This window comes from Cupressus sempervirens, chromosome 11 (genome assembly GCF_028749045.1).
Source record: "Cupressus sempervirens isolate cs-2001-9-10 chromosome 11, ASM2874904v1, whole genome shotgun sequence".
Taxonomy (NCBI): Eukaryota; Viridiplantae; Streptophyta; class Pinopsida; order Cupressales; family Cupressaceae; genus Cupressus; species Cupressus sempervirens.
This window is the reverse complement of record NC_143128.1, coordinates 147730974-147741429: the sequence shown is the minus strand read 5'-3', so window position 1 is coordinate 147741429 and position 10456 is coordinate 147730974. Positions and strand designations below refer to the sequence as shown.

General features: G+C 32.2%; 1 protein-coding gene across 1 annotated transcript; it reads right to left on the bottom strand.

Annotated features, from left to right (window-relative positions):
• Nucleotides 1-323: 323 nt before the first annotated feature.
• LOC149528628 (beta-amylase 1, chloroplastic-like) lies at nt 324-3147 on the bottom strand. Its single transcript, XM_089809084.1, has 3 exons — nt 3066-3147; nt 2547-2657; nt 324-1193 (listed from the first exon to the last, which is right to left on the bottom strand). The coding sequence occupies exons 1-3, from the start codon at nt 3114-3116 to the stop codon at nt 459-461; spliced, it is 897 nt and encodes a 298-aa protein (XP_089665210.1). The 5' UTR covers nt 3117-3147; the 3' UTR covers nt 324-458.
• Nucleotides 3148-10456: the final 7309 nt, after the last annotated feature.

Here is a 10456-nt window from a genome sequence, read left to right as displayed (position 1 = left end):
TACACTACTATTAATTTTTAAAATTTTACATTCTACAAAACGTTTTATAATTTAATCTTATAGTAATGATCTAAATCAACTAAGCATTTAAAATTGAAAATTAAACAAAATTACAATCAAATTAAACCGTAATGCATAGAAATATACCATGTACAAACTAAAATAAAGTCGGTAGGATGATAAAATAAATAATAAAAAGAGTCAAATTACATCAGGGTTTATGCTCATCAAATACAAAATTACATCAGGGTTTAAGCTCATCAAATACAAAATGGACATTTATAGGAGCTCAGAAAAATATAACAGTACTTAGTCTGTTTGTGGAGTGATAACAATTAGGCTTGGCAAATGAATTCAACACCATCTTGTCAATCTCTGGAAACACCAATGTTCACACCCAGTTCTGCATTTCGTGTCATTAAAAGTTTGAAGTTTGAAGTCGGTGAGAAATTCATATATTAATAGTGATTGAGCCCGGCATCTGTATATTCTTCGTTCCCTGAATCCACAACACTCACAATTTCGGACATTTCTTTCACAAAAGAGGCAAATCTATTCCAGTTCTCGCCATGAAATAAGCAATCTTGCATCCTCAAATACGTAAACCCACACAAGGGTTTCATTCTGGAATTCTTTATAATTTGTCTGTATGCAGCTTCATCAAATCTAGGAAGAGCATTCTCTCCACCCATTGTAACCCCACTTTTTCTAGTTGCGACAATAATCTGCTTCACCAACTTCTCTGGAGAGCACTTTATGTTATGGGGGTTATCCGAGTCTCTCATTTCAAGGCAAGTAAAATTAAAGATTACCCCATGTCTAGAAAACATATGAGCTATGGGAAGATACCCATCATTGAATATAGTATTGTAATACCCTGCAGTCAGCTCTGGTGCGTGTGATTTTGTTAAATAATGCCAGTGGATGCCAGCGACTTTAGCAGCCAATTTTGCACCAGTACAGCTAAAAATGGGGACAGCAGCTGCCAGAATGATCTCACCATGGTGGAGAAGCATGTCAGAATACCATTTGAGGAAAAAGTGTCCATATGCTGAATTCCAGTCTCCACCTTCACTTTTGAAGAAGTGGGTGTCCTCTGGCCAATTGTTGTAGTGACCCGCATTGCTTGGTGGATGACCCCATTTTTCATTGCCAGCGGCTTCAGCTCTAGCTTTAAGGATAGACAGCATGTACTGCAATTATACATGCCAAAAGAAATGATGGAATTATATCAATGTCAACTTATGTTTGAAGTTACAATAGATGTTAACAATAAAATATAAGGAATAGGAATGAATTTTTAACTTATGATATTAGGTTTGAGTTTGAATTAGACTTTGTGGATCAATAAAATTAGAATGAAATTTAATAAGTAGAAATATTATATTAAATATTATAAAATTTGATATATCTTATGACTTAGTTGACAATAATAAACAAGGTAATTCCAAACATAAATAGTCTAGAGGAGTGAACTCTCAATTTTGAATGTCCACATACTATTAGAGATCAGTGCTAAAAAGATTAAACCATAAGACCTAGGGACAACAATGTTACACATTAAGATTTAAGGTTTGAAGGTCAAAGGCTTCATCAACCAATGATAAGGTCCATCACAAAGGCTATTTTTAAAGGATGTGGCTATCCTCTAGACAAAATGTACCTTTGGCCAAAATTCGAAAAATAAAAAACACAACTGATTTTCTTGAAATTTTCATCATTTGTTCTTGATGATCTGCATCTGATTTTCTTGAAATTTTCATCATTTGTTCTTGATGATCTGCATCTGTTTAATGGAAGATCATTGTAGTTTAGAAGATCTTAAAAAAGTGCATCCTGTCTGGAGGAAAGCAGGCATCATTTTTAAACATCAACAAGTTTGATATTTGATGGTCAAATATAAAAAAAAATTATCTGAGGTTAGAAAGATTAAAGGTTCATTATATGATGTGGTAAGATACATTATAGAACATCCATAATTAAGATGGTATTTTTAAAAAACTAAAAATTTGATAGTTAATGATTTCTGCAATTAAAATTATAGAAATGAGCATAGGGTATTTGTAGATGTTAAAGTATGGCTAATTTTTTTATAATAGATGAATAATTTTTTTAAATATAATTTAATATTTTTAAGAAAATATCAGAATATACAACTTTGAAAAAAAAAAACATAATAAATCAATCATTACAAAAGTGCAATTATTAATGCATCTCTCAAAAAATCTTCACTACTAATAGATCTGATCACTAGTAGTTGGTATGATTTTTTGCATCATCCAAAATATCAGCACAAATATAATTGTAGAGATATCTTTAATAATAGAACACGTCTCTATCTAAAAAAATACATCTCAGGGAGCGGGAGACGATCTCCACACGATAAAAGTCAAATTAAAATTGTCAATATTTTAGTGGAATTGAACTAATGTGCTAGAATGAACATCCTCGAGGGAAATATGGAGATTCCTCTAAAAGACTTTCTTAAGCCTAATTCAAATATCATAGCATTATGTAGGGGAGGAAAGAGAGAATTTGATCCACACCTTATCATAGCACTGAAAAGCTCCAATTCCAGGGAATTTCCATGTCCCATGAGCTTCAGGGTAAGAAGGATATCTCAATTCTCCTGCAGGACCCATTCCTACATGCACTTCCTGCATCATCCATTGTGCTTTTGAAAGTAAGCAAACTAGTCACATCAGATGCCTTGCAAATGAAGGTTTCTTGCACTGAAAATATCCAAGGACTATTTCTTTTCAATTAGTAAAATTCTTACAAAGCTTTCAATCACTAAATTCACAAATATATATAGTTTCACGGATAACATTAAACTTATTATATAAAAAACATGCAACATAAGATCTTATTAACTTTTGTAGAATTTGCAGTATCCGTTGCAAGCCAATATATCTCCTTAAGTCTCAGAAAAGTGGTACTCTTGTGATATAATTCATACACCAAATTCTAGTAATTGGGATCTATCCATGCTAATCCTACACAAGAATTAAAAGCTGCTCTAACCTGATTATCTTAACAAAAGAATAATAGTTGAGGAGTCTTACAACAATAGTATCACCCAGAAGGTCGTTGAAGTTCGCTTTGAAGCTTCTCATAAAATCAGCATAGCATTGCTCGGGGGTTCTCCCTCTTAAGACAGGAAGACTAGTATCACTTCACAATGAAACATACTCATAGTTTCGTCTGCCCCAGTGATCTGTATACGCCAGGTCCTTATCTTTGTGCATCTCTTCAACCACCCATTTGGGCAAAGGAATACTACACAAAAGCAACAATACCAACACATGCATCTTTTCATCAGTTATCATTAATCCAAATCTCAAAGTTTAACTTCAATGAACCACTCCCAACATTAAATTTTATTGAAGAAAATACCTGTTTTATGCTTGAATTACCATTACAATGGCTGAACTCTTCAGTGATTGATTCTTAAGAACCCATTTTTATGATACTGAGCCATCTTTTATAAGAGATGGTGACATGGATGAAGAGTTGTAATTGAAACTATGCATTAAAACAATTAAATAAGGAAAGGAATATAGTCTATTTTCTAGTGATGTTTTCTGGTAGATTGTGTTCTTATTTTTGCATCAATTTATCTATTAGTAAAAAAGTATGATCGAAAACACAATCTACCTCTAAAAAGCACAGAAAGCAATTGTATTTTAGAACACTACTATCAATCTTTATTTTAGAACACTACTATCAATCTGTTTTTTTTTCCGAGCTAGAGGAATCTCAAATAATTTATTAACTTACTTGACAGAATCTCCAACATTTCTTCCACACTGATGGAATGACATGACAGTCTGCACTTTTAGTCCATGGTTTCTAATCATATCTACAAGTTCTCTATACGCAGTCCAATTCTAGTGGCCGGAAGCTTCCTTCTCAACAATTCCCCACCATACATCTATCATAACTCCTTCAACACCAATACTTTTCAAGGCCTTCAGATTCTACATGGTTCTTTCTGGCTTATGAACACTATTCTTATGTGTCACAATGTCCAGGGGCAGCATAACAAACACTGGAACAGCTCTTGTTTTCTTTGTTTCGCCCGTTATTATATCTGGGTATGCCTCAGAATCAGCTGAGCTATGATGTGAAGCATTCTTCCATTCATTTGTGGCATGTGAAATGCCATTCGATTCATCAGCAATACCATCAGAGGGAGCGTTTCCCATTATAATGTCTGTGTGAGAAGCAAAATCTAAGAAGCGGATTTGGGGATATTTACTTCTGAGGACCAAGAAACTGATCGTTTATTTTGGCAGGTAAACAAGTTGCTTGTCATATATATTAAGGTGCTGACTAATAAGCATCTTGGCAATGACAAAAGAATTTATTCTTTTCCAATTATTACTTTGCTTTATTATTGGATGGTGTCAATAGGAATTTGAATGAATAAAGAAAATCTTTAGCATCGGAATATAGTTATAATTGTAAAAGAATAAGTTATTATTTAGTGTCAAGATTCTTATGCTAAAGGACTTGTTTACTTGCTAAAATAAGTCATTGTTTCTTAGTCTTCTAAAGGAATAAGGTATGTTTTAGTTATGTTTTGATTAAAGGGAGTCATATAATATTATAACTAACAATATAATTTTAGGGTGCAATGTCTAGGTCGAAGAGATATTGAACTTAAATTTACGAGAAATTTTGATTTTTTTTCCTGTATGTTTCTGCAACTAATAAGATCATTTGGAAAACTATTTGGTAAATGTTTGAATAGGGTTAGTTTGATCATAATTTTAATTGTAAATAATATCATAATCCAAATTGTAAACACAACCCTAACCCTAATAATAAAATAAACCTAAACGATTATCTTAATCCTAACCTTAACTTCAACAAAAAAAAACTAACCATATTCATAAATCTAACCTCAATCCTAACATTAATGGTAAAATATAACCATAATACTAATCATGATGTAAGGCTTATACTAACAAAACTTGTTATTGTAAACCGTAATATAACCCACACATTAAATCATATTCCTAAACAAGATCATGAACGAAACTCTAAACTTGATCCTTTCTTTGACCATGACATAAACAAATTGTAAGGCCAAATATTAACCATAGCCAAAACCCTAACTCTAACCATAATTTAAACAATTACCTTAACTTCAACCAAAAAACTAACCATATTCATAAATCTAACCTCAATCCTAACCTTAATGGTAAAACCTAACCATAATACTAATTATGATGTAAGGCTTATACTAATAAAACTTGTTACTATAAACCTTAACATAACCAAAACATTAAATCGCATTCCCAAAAAAATCATGAACCAAACTATAAACTTGATCCTTTCTTTGAGCATAACATAAACCTAGATGCTTATCCAAATTTTAAGCCCAAATATTAACCATAGCCAAAATCCTAACTCTAACCATAATTTGAATGAAAAAAGAAAATGTTTAGCATTAGAATATAGTTATAATTATAAAAGAATAAGTTATTATTTAGTGTCAAGATTCTTATGACAAAGGACTTGTTTACTTGCTAAAATAAGTCATTGTTTCTCAGTCTTCTAAAGGAATAAGGCATGTTTTAGAACAAGTATGTTTTGATTAGAGACATTTGTATAATATTATAACTAGTAATCTAATTTTAGGGTGCAATGTCTAGGTCGAAGAGATGTTGAACTTGAATTTAGAAGAAATGTTGCTTTTTTTTCTATATGTTTATGCAACTAATAAGATCATTTGGAAAACTATTTGGTAAATGTTTGAATAGGGTTAGTTTAATCATAATTTTAATTGTAAATAATATCATAATCCAAATTGTAAACACAGCCCTAACCCTAATAATAAAATAAACCTAAACCATTATCTTAACCCTAACCTTAACTTCAACCCAAAAAGCTAACCATATTCATAAATCTAACCTCAATCCTAACCTTAATGGTAAAACCTAACCATAATACTAATCATGATGTAAGGCTTATACTAACAAAACTTGTTACTGTAAACTCTAGCATAACCCAAATATTAAATCATATTCTTAAACAAGATCATGAACCAAGCTCTAAACTTGATCCTTTCTTTGAGTATGACATAAACCTAGGCACTTGTCCAAATTGTAAGCCCAAATATTAACCAAAACCTTAACTCTAACCATAATTTAAACACTGATTTAAACCATTATGTCAACTAGAATTGTAAGTGTAAATGTTGATCATAACCCTTCAAATTGTAATAGTAATGAATATGTAAACCTTCACCCTAACCATGATTATAATTATAATCTTAACCCTAATTATAGGTTAACTACATAAAAAATGATAAAACTTGTCTAGCAAAGGTCTTTGCCTAGAGACTATTAGGATAAGATGACTCAACCTTAGGATATTTTATTAGTTAATTATTTATATATTTTTGTAAATATGCTAAACAAGAATAAACTTGAGAAAAAATCTAAAAGATAATATTTTTGGCATATTCTCTTGGATTTATTTTTATTCAAGAGTTGTGCACAAAGGAAGTATCTAATAGGTTTTAAATACATCAAATATAGACACTTAAAAATAGTTTTATTTTGCATGGAAAAACTATAAATGCAACTTGCTACTATAGAAATCAGAGAGATGAGGAGTTCGTTATAGAGGGATATGCTACCAATTTTCTCTAGGATGGAACAAGATGTAAATCTCAATGTGAAGGCTAAAAAATTATTGTAATTTTTGTTTTTAAATAACAGATTAGCTTGATTTTTTGTAGTGTGTATTTTTCTACGTGGAAATATCTCCCACGTATACTTGTATTTTCTATCATGTCTTTGTTAGAAAAAATAGTCCACCAAGATAACTAAGGGGGGAGGGGGTGGCAAATCAGTTATCCAAAAAATTAAAACATTTATCAACTTTAAACAATCTTGTCCATTCAACCAAAGTAAACAACAACCATAACAAGATGCACGTAGACAATTAAACCACATGTGTTAACTAGGGAAAAACTTGATCAGAGGGAAAACCCCTATGGGAATGATGCCCACAAGATGATGTACTAATGTAAATGTTCCTTGTTAGAGGATGGACCATGTTAGGAGTCTATTATAACATTTAGTACATATGAGTCCCTGTTAGGAGACTTTAATTTGAATCCATGTTAGAAGATTACAACCCTATTAGGATTTGTGCCAACCCTATTAGGATTTTTAGAAGATAGAAGGACCCATTGTCCAAAAAGCTTCTGGGGAAAGATCACCAAACTCACTGTCCAACTGATCTCTCAACTATTCCTTGCAGAAAAATTTAATGTATTGTACTTCAACTTCTTTCCTCTATCCTATCAATGGATCCAATCACTGTCAAACCTTTTAGACTAGATCATGAACCTTAGATCCAAGTATCCAAGTTCAGATCACACAATAAAACCTCGGCAATGAAGTTTCCTTCACCTTCGCTTTGCTCTGCTCAGCTTTGTATTCCACTCTTTGTGTCACTTACAATCACTTCACTTTGATTCTCATGATAAAGGAAAATGTCCTTTCTTTATATACAATCCATAAAATAGTTCCTTGATTCAGCTATTATGACTTCTCAATTAAACATTATAGGACCACATCAGAACACATTACACTTAGCGATAATATCAATCTTCTACCTTGCAACTTGAATATCTTTCCATACACATAACATTATGACAAGAAAACTTAACCACGTCATTTCCAACATGTCTTCTTCACATCTTTAACTTTGGCTTCTAAGAATAACAACTCTATTAAGAGATATAACAAGTTTATGAAAACATGCCTTTGTAAACTCTATCTCAGAACAGTCTTTACCAAAACTTGTATAACTTCTTCCAAACTTAACATCTTGTGCTTTTGAGGTTAGCTGCATATACTAGACACTTAGTAGTATCTCACTTTAACCTCTCTAGTGAATGTACTCAACGATCTATTCGTACCATCTTGATCTTTTCATTTTTCTTTTGTTAGATACCATAGAAAACTGCTATGTTGACATTAATGAAAACACTGTCATGAATGTAACATATCATCATGATAATGATCTGATCATGTTTCTATAATACTCCCCCATAGTAATATCACCAGCATTCATGCTTCCAACAATCTCCTTTGGCATTGATGGAAGCATAGATGAAAAACCTCTACTTCCAAAAATACCAACTGCAAAAGACTGTTAATCTTTCTTTTCAAATCCTCTTCATCAATCATTCTCCCCCATTGATATACATCAATATTCTTTATATCAAACTATTTTTCCATTCTATACTTCTTCGACATGTTTACTTCTTCAACCTATTTTTCATGCTAAACTTCTCCCTCATTGGCATCAATGTCAAAGGTTTCAGCACCTAACAATCTCTGCAACAACTATTTCTACCTAGCTCAAGTGCCCAAAGACACTATTCAAAACAACATCCAACAAGAGTCCTAAATGATTCTTACCATCACAAATACTCCACCATATAGGAAGCATCAGCATCAGTCCAAACCAATAATAGTGCTCTATTAGACTGGATTGATGCACTCTTGCATCATCTACTCTAATGTAGGAAGGGGCATAACCCCTAGCATACCTTGCAAATGCTCAAAAGTCTCTTTGGAAAGAGGCTTAGTGAAGATATATGCAATCATCTCTTTAGTGCTCACACACTCCAATCTAATTTCCTTTTCTACAACTTTCTCTTTCAACATGTGATACTTGATAGAAATGGGCTTAGTCTTAGAATGCAACACTAGATTCTTAGACATATTTACTATGTCTATGTTGTCACAATGTATGGCAATAGGTTTACTAAATTCTATCCTTATATCCTTGAGCATCTGCTTCATCCAAACAACTTGATTACAATTTTTTTCTATTACAACATATTCTACTTTTTTTGTACTTTGTGAGGTACAATCCTACTTCTTGCTTACCCAAGAAACCAATCTTCCTCCATGAAAGAAGGCTCCACCACTGGTGCTCTTCTTTCATCCATAATGCATACCTAATCAACATCAGTATAGGCATATCTAGTGAAATCATTAGATCTATCATACCACAATCCGAACTTTGGTGTTCCTTTCAGGATTCTAAATATCTTTTTGACTACTGCATAAAGTGTTTCTTTAGGTTTAGCTTGGAATCTTGCAACAATTTCAATTACATTTGCTATATCTGGCCTCATGTGATTGAGATATTGCAATCCTCTGCTCATAGATCTGTACTTCTTCTACTCAACAATGGGTGTCTCGTCATCTGTAGATAACTTGTATCGAGCTACCATAGGTGTTCCAATAGGTTTACATGTTTCCAAACCAAACCTTTTCAATAAATATTTCAAATACTTAGTCTGGGAAATAAAGATTCCTTTTTTATCCTGCACAATTTGTAATCCTAGAAAATATTTCATCTCTCCTATCATGCTCATCTCAAATTCCTTTTTCATTTCTTCTACAAACTTTTCTCTTTCATCATCATTTCCTCAAAATACATTATATCATCAAAAAAATAACCAAGATCATTAATCCATCATCAATTTCTTTCCAATAGAGATTACTATCTACCATATCTTTGTTGTATCCAAGCTTTGTCAAATGCTTGTCCAACCTTGCATACTAGGTTTTTGATGCTTGATTCGAGCCATACAATACTTTCTTTAGTCTACATACTATGTCCTTGTCATCTATCAAAGGACAACCTTCAAGTTGCTCTATGTACACCTCTTCTTCAAGTTCTCCATTCAAAAATGTAAACTTGACATCCATACAATATACTTTAAATTTCTTATATGTTACATATGCTAAGAATAACCTTACTACTTCTATTCTTGCCACAAGAGCATAGGCCTCATCATAGTCTATTCCTTCTTGCTATGAGTAACCTTTACATACCAATCTTGCTTTGTTCCTTACAACTTCACATTGTTCATTCATCTTGTTTCTGAATACTCATTTACTTCCTATCACATTCTTATTTGTTGGTTTGGAGACCGATTCCCATGTTTCATTCTTTACTATCTAATCCAATACCACTTTCATAACTTGCTTCCAATGGTCATCTTTACATGCTTCTTCTACATTCTTAGGTTCAACTTGAGAGATCAAACATAGTTCTTCATTGATTCTTCTTCTTTTCATCACACTTTATCTCTGCTTCGGATGATCTACTTGGGTGCATGATTCTTTGTCATATTTTTAACCAAAGTAGGAGTTTCTATCTCAACTCTTAGCTGTGTTGAAGGTTCTAAGCTTTGTTCCTACTTTGGCTCTCCTTCATTCTACAAATCATTTTAGTCTCAAGGAATACTACATCAATCCTTGGTTTAGTAACAACATCATCATCTAAATTGTTTAATCAACTATTCTTTCTTGTATCCTGAAGTTCTTGTCAACTCTCATATTTAAACTTTCCATAATAGTTTTAATTCTCAGATTATAACATCTATAAGCCTTGATTTTCAATGAAT

Coding starts and splice junctions, on each gene's coding strand:
- LOC149528628 (XM_089809084.1), bottom strand. CDS start 3,116: ATGAGAAGCTTCAAAGCGAACTTCAACGACCTTCTGGGTGATACTATT. Junction 2,658..3,065: donor TTCTGGGTGATACTATTGTT/GTAAGACTCCTC, acceptor TGGATGATGCAG/GAAGTGCATGTAGGAATGGG. Junction 1,194..2,546: donor CTTTTCAGTGCTATGATAAG/GTGTGGATCAAA, acceptor GTATAATTGCAG/TACATGCTGTCTATCCTTAA.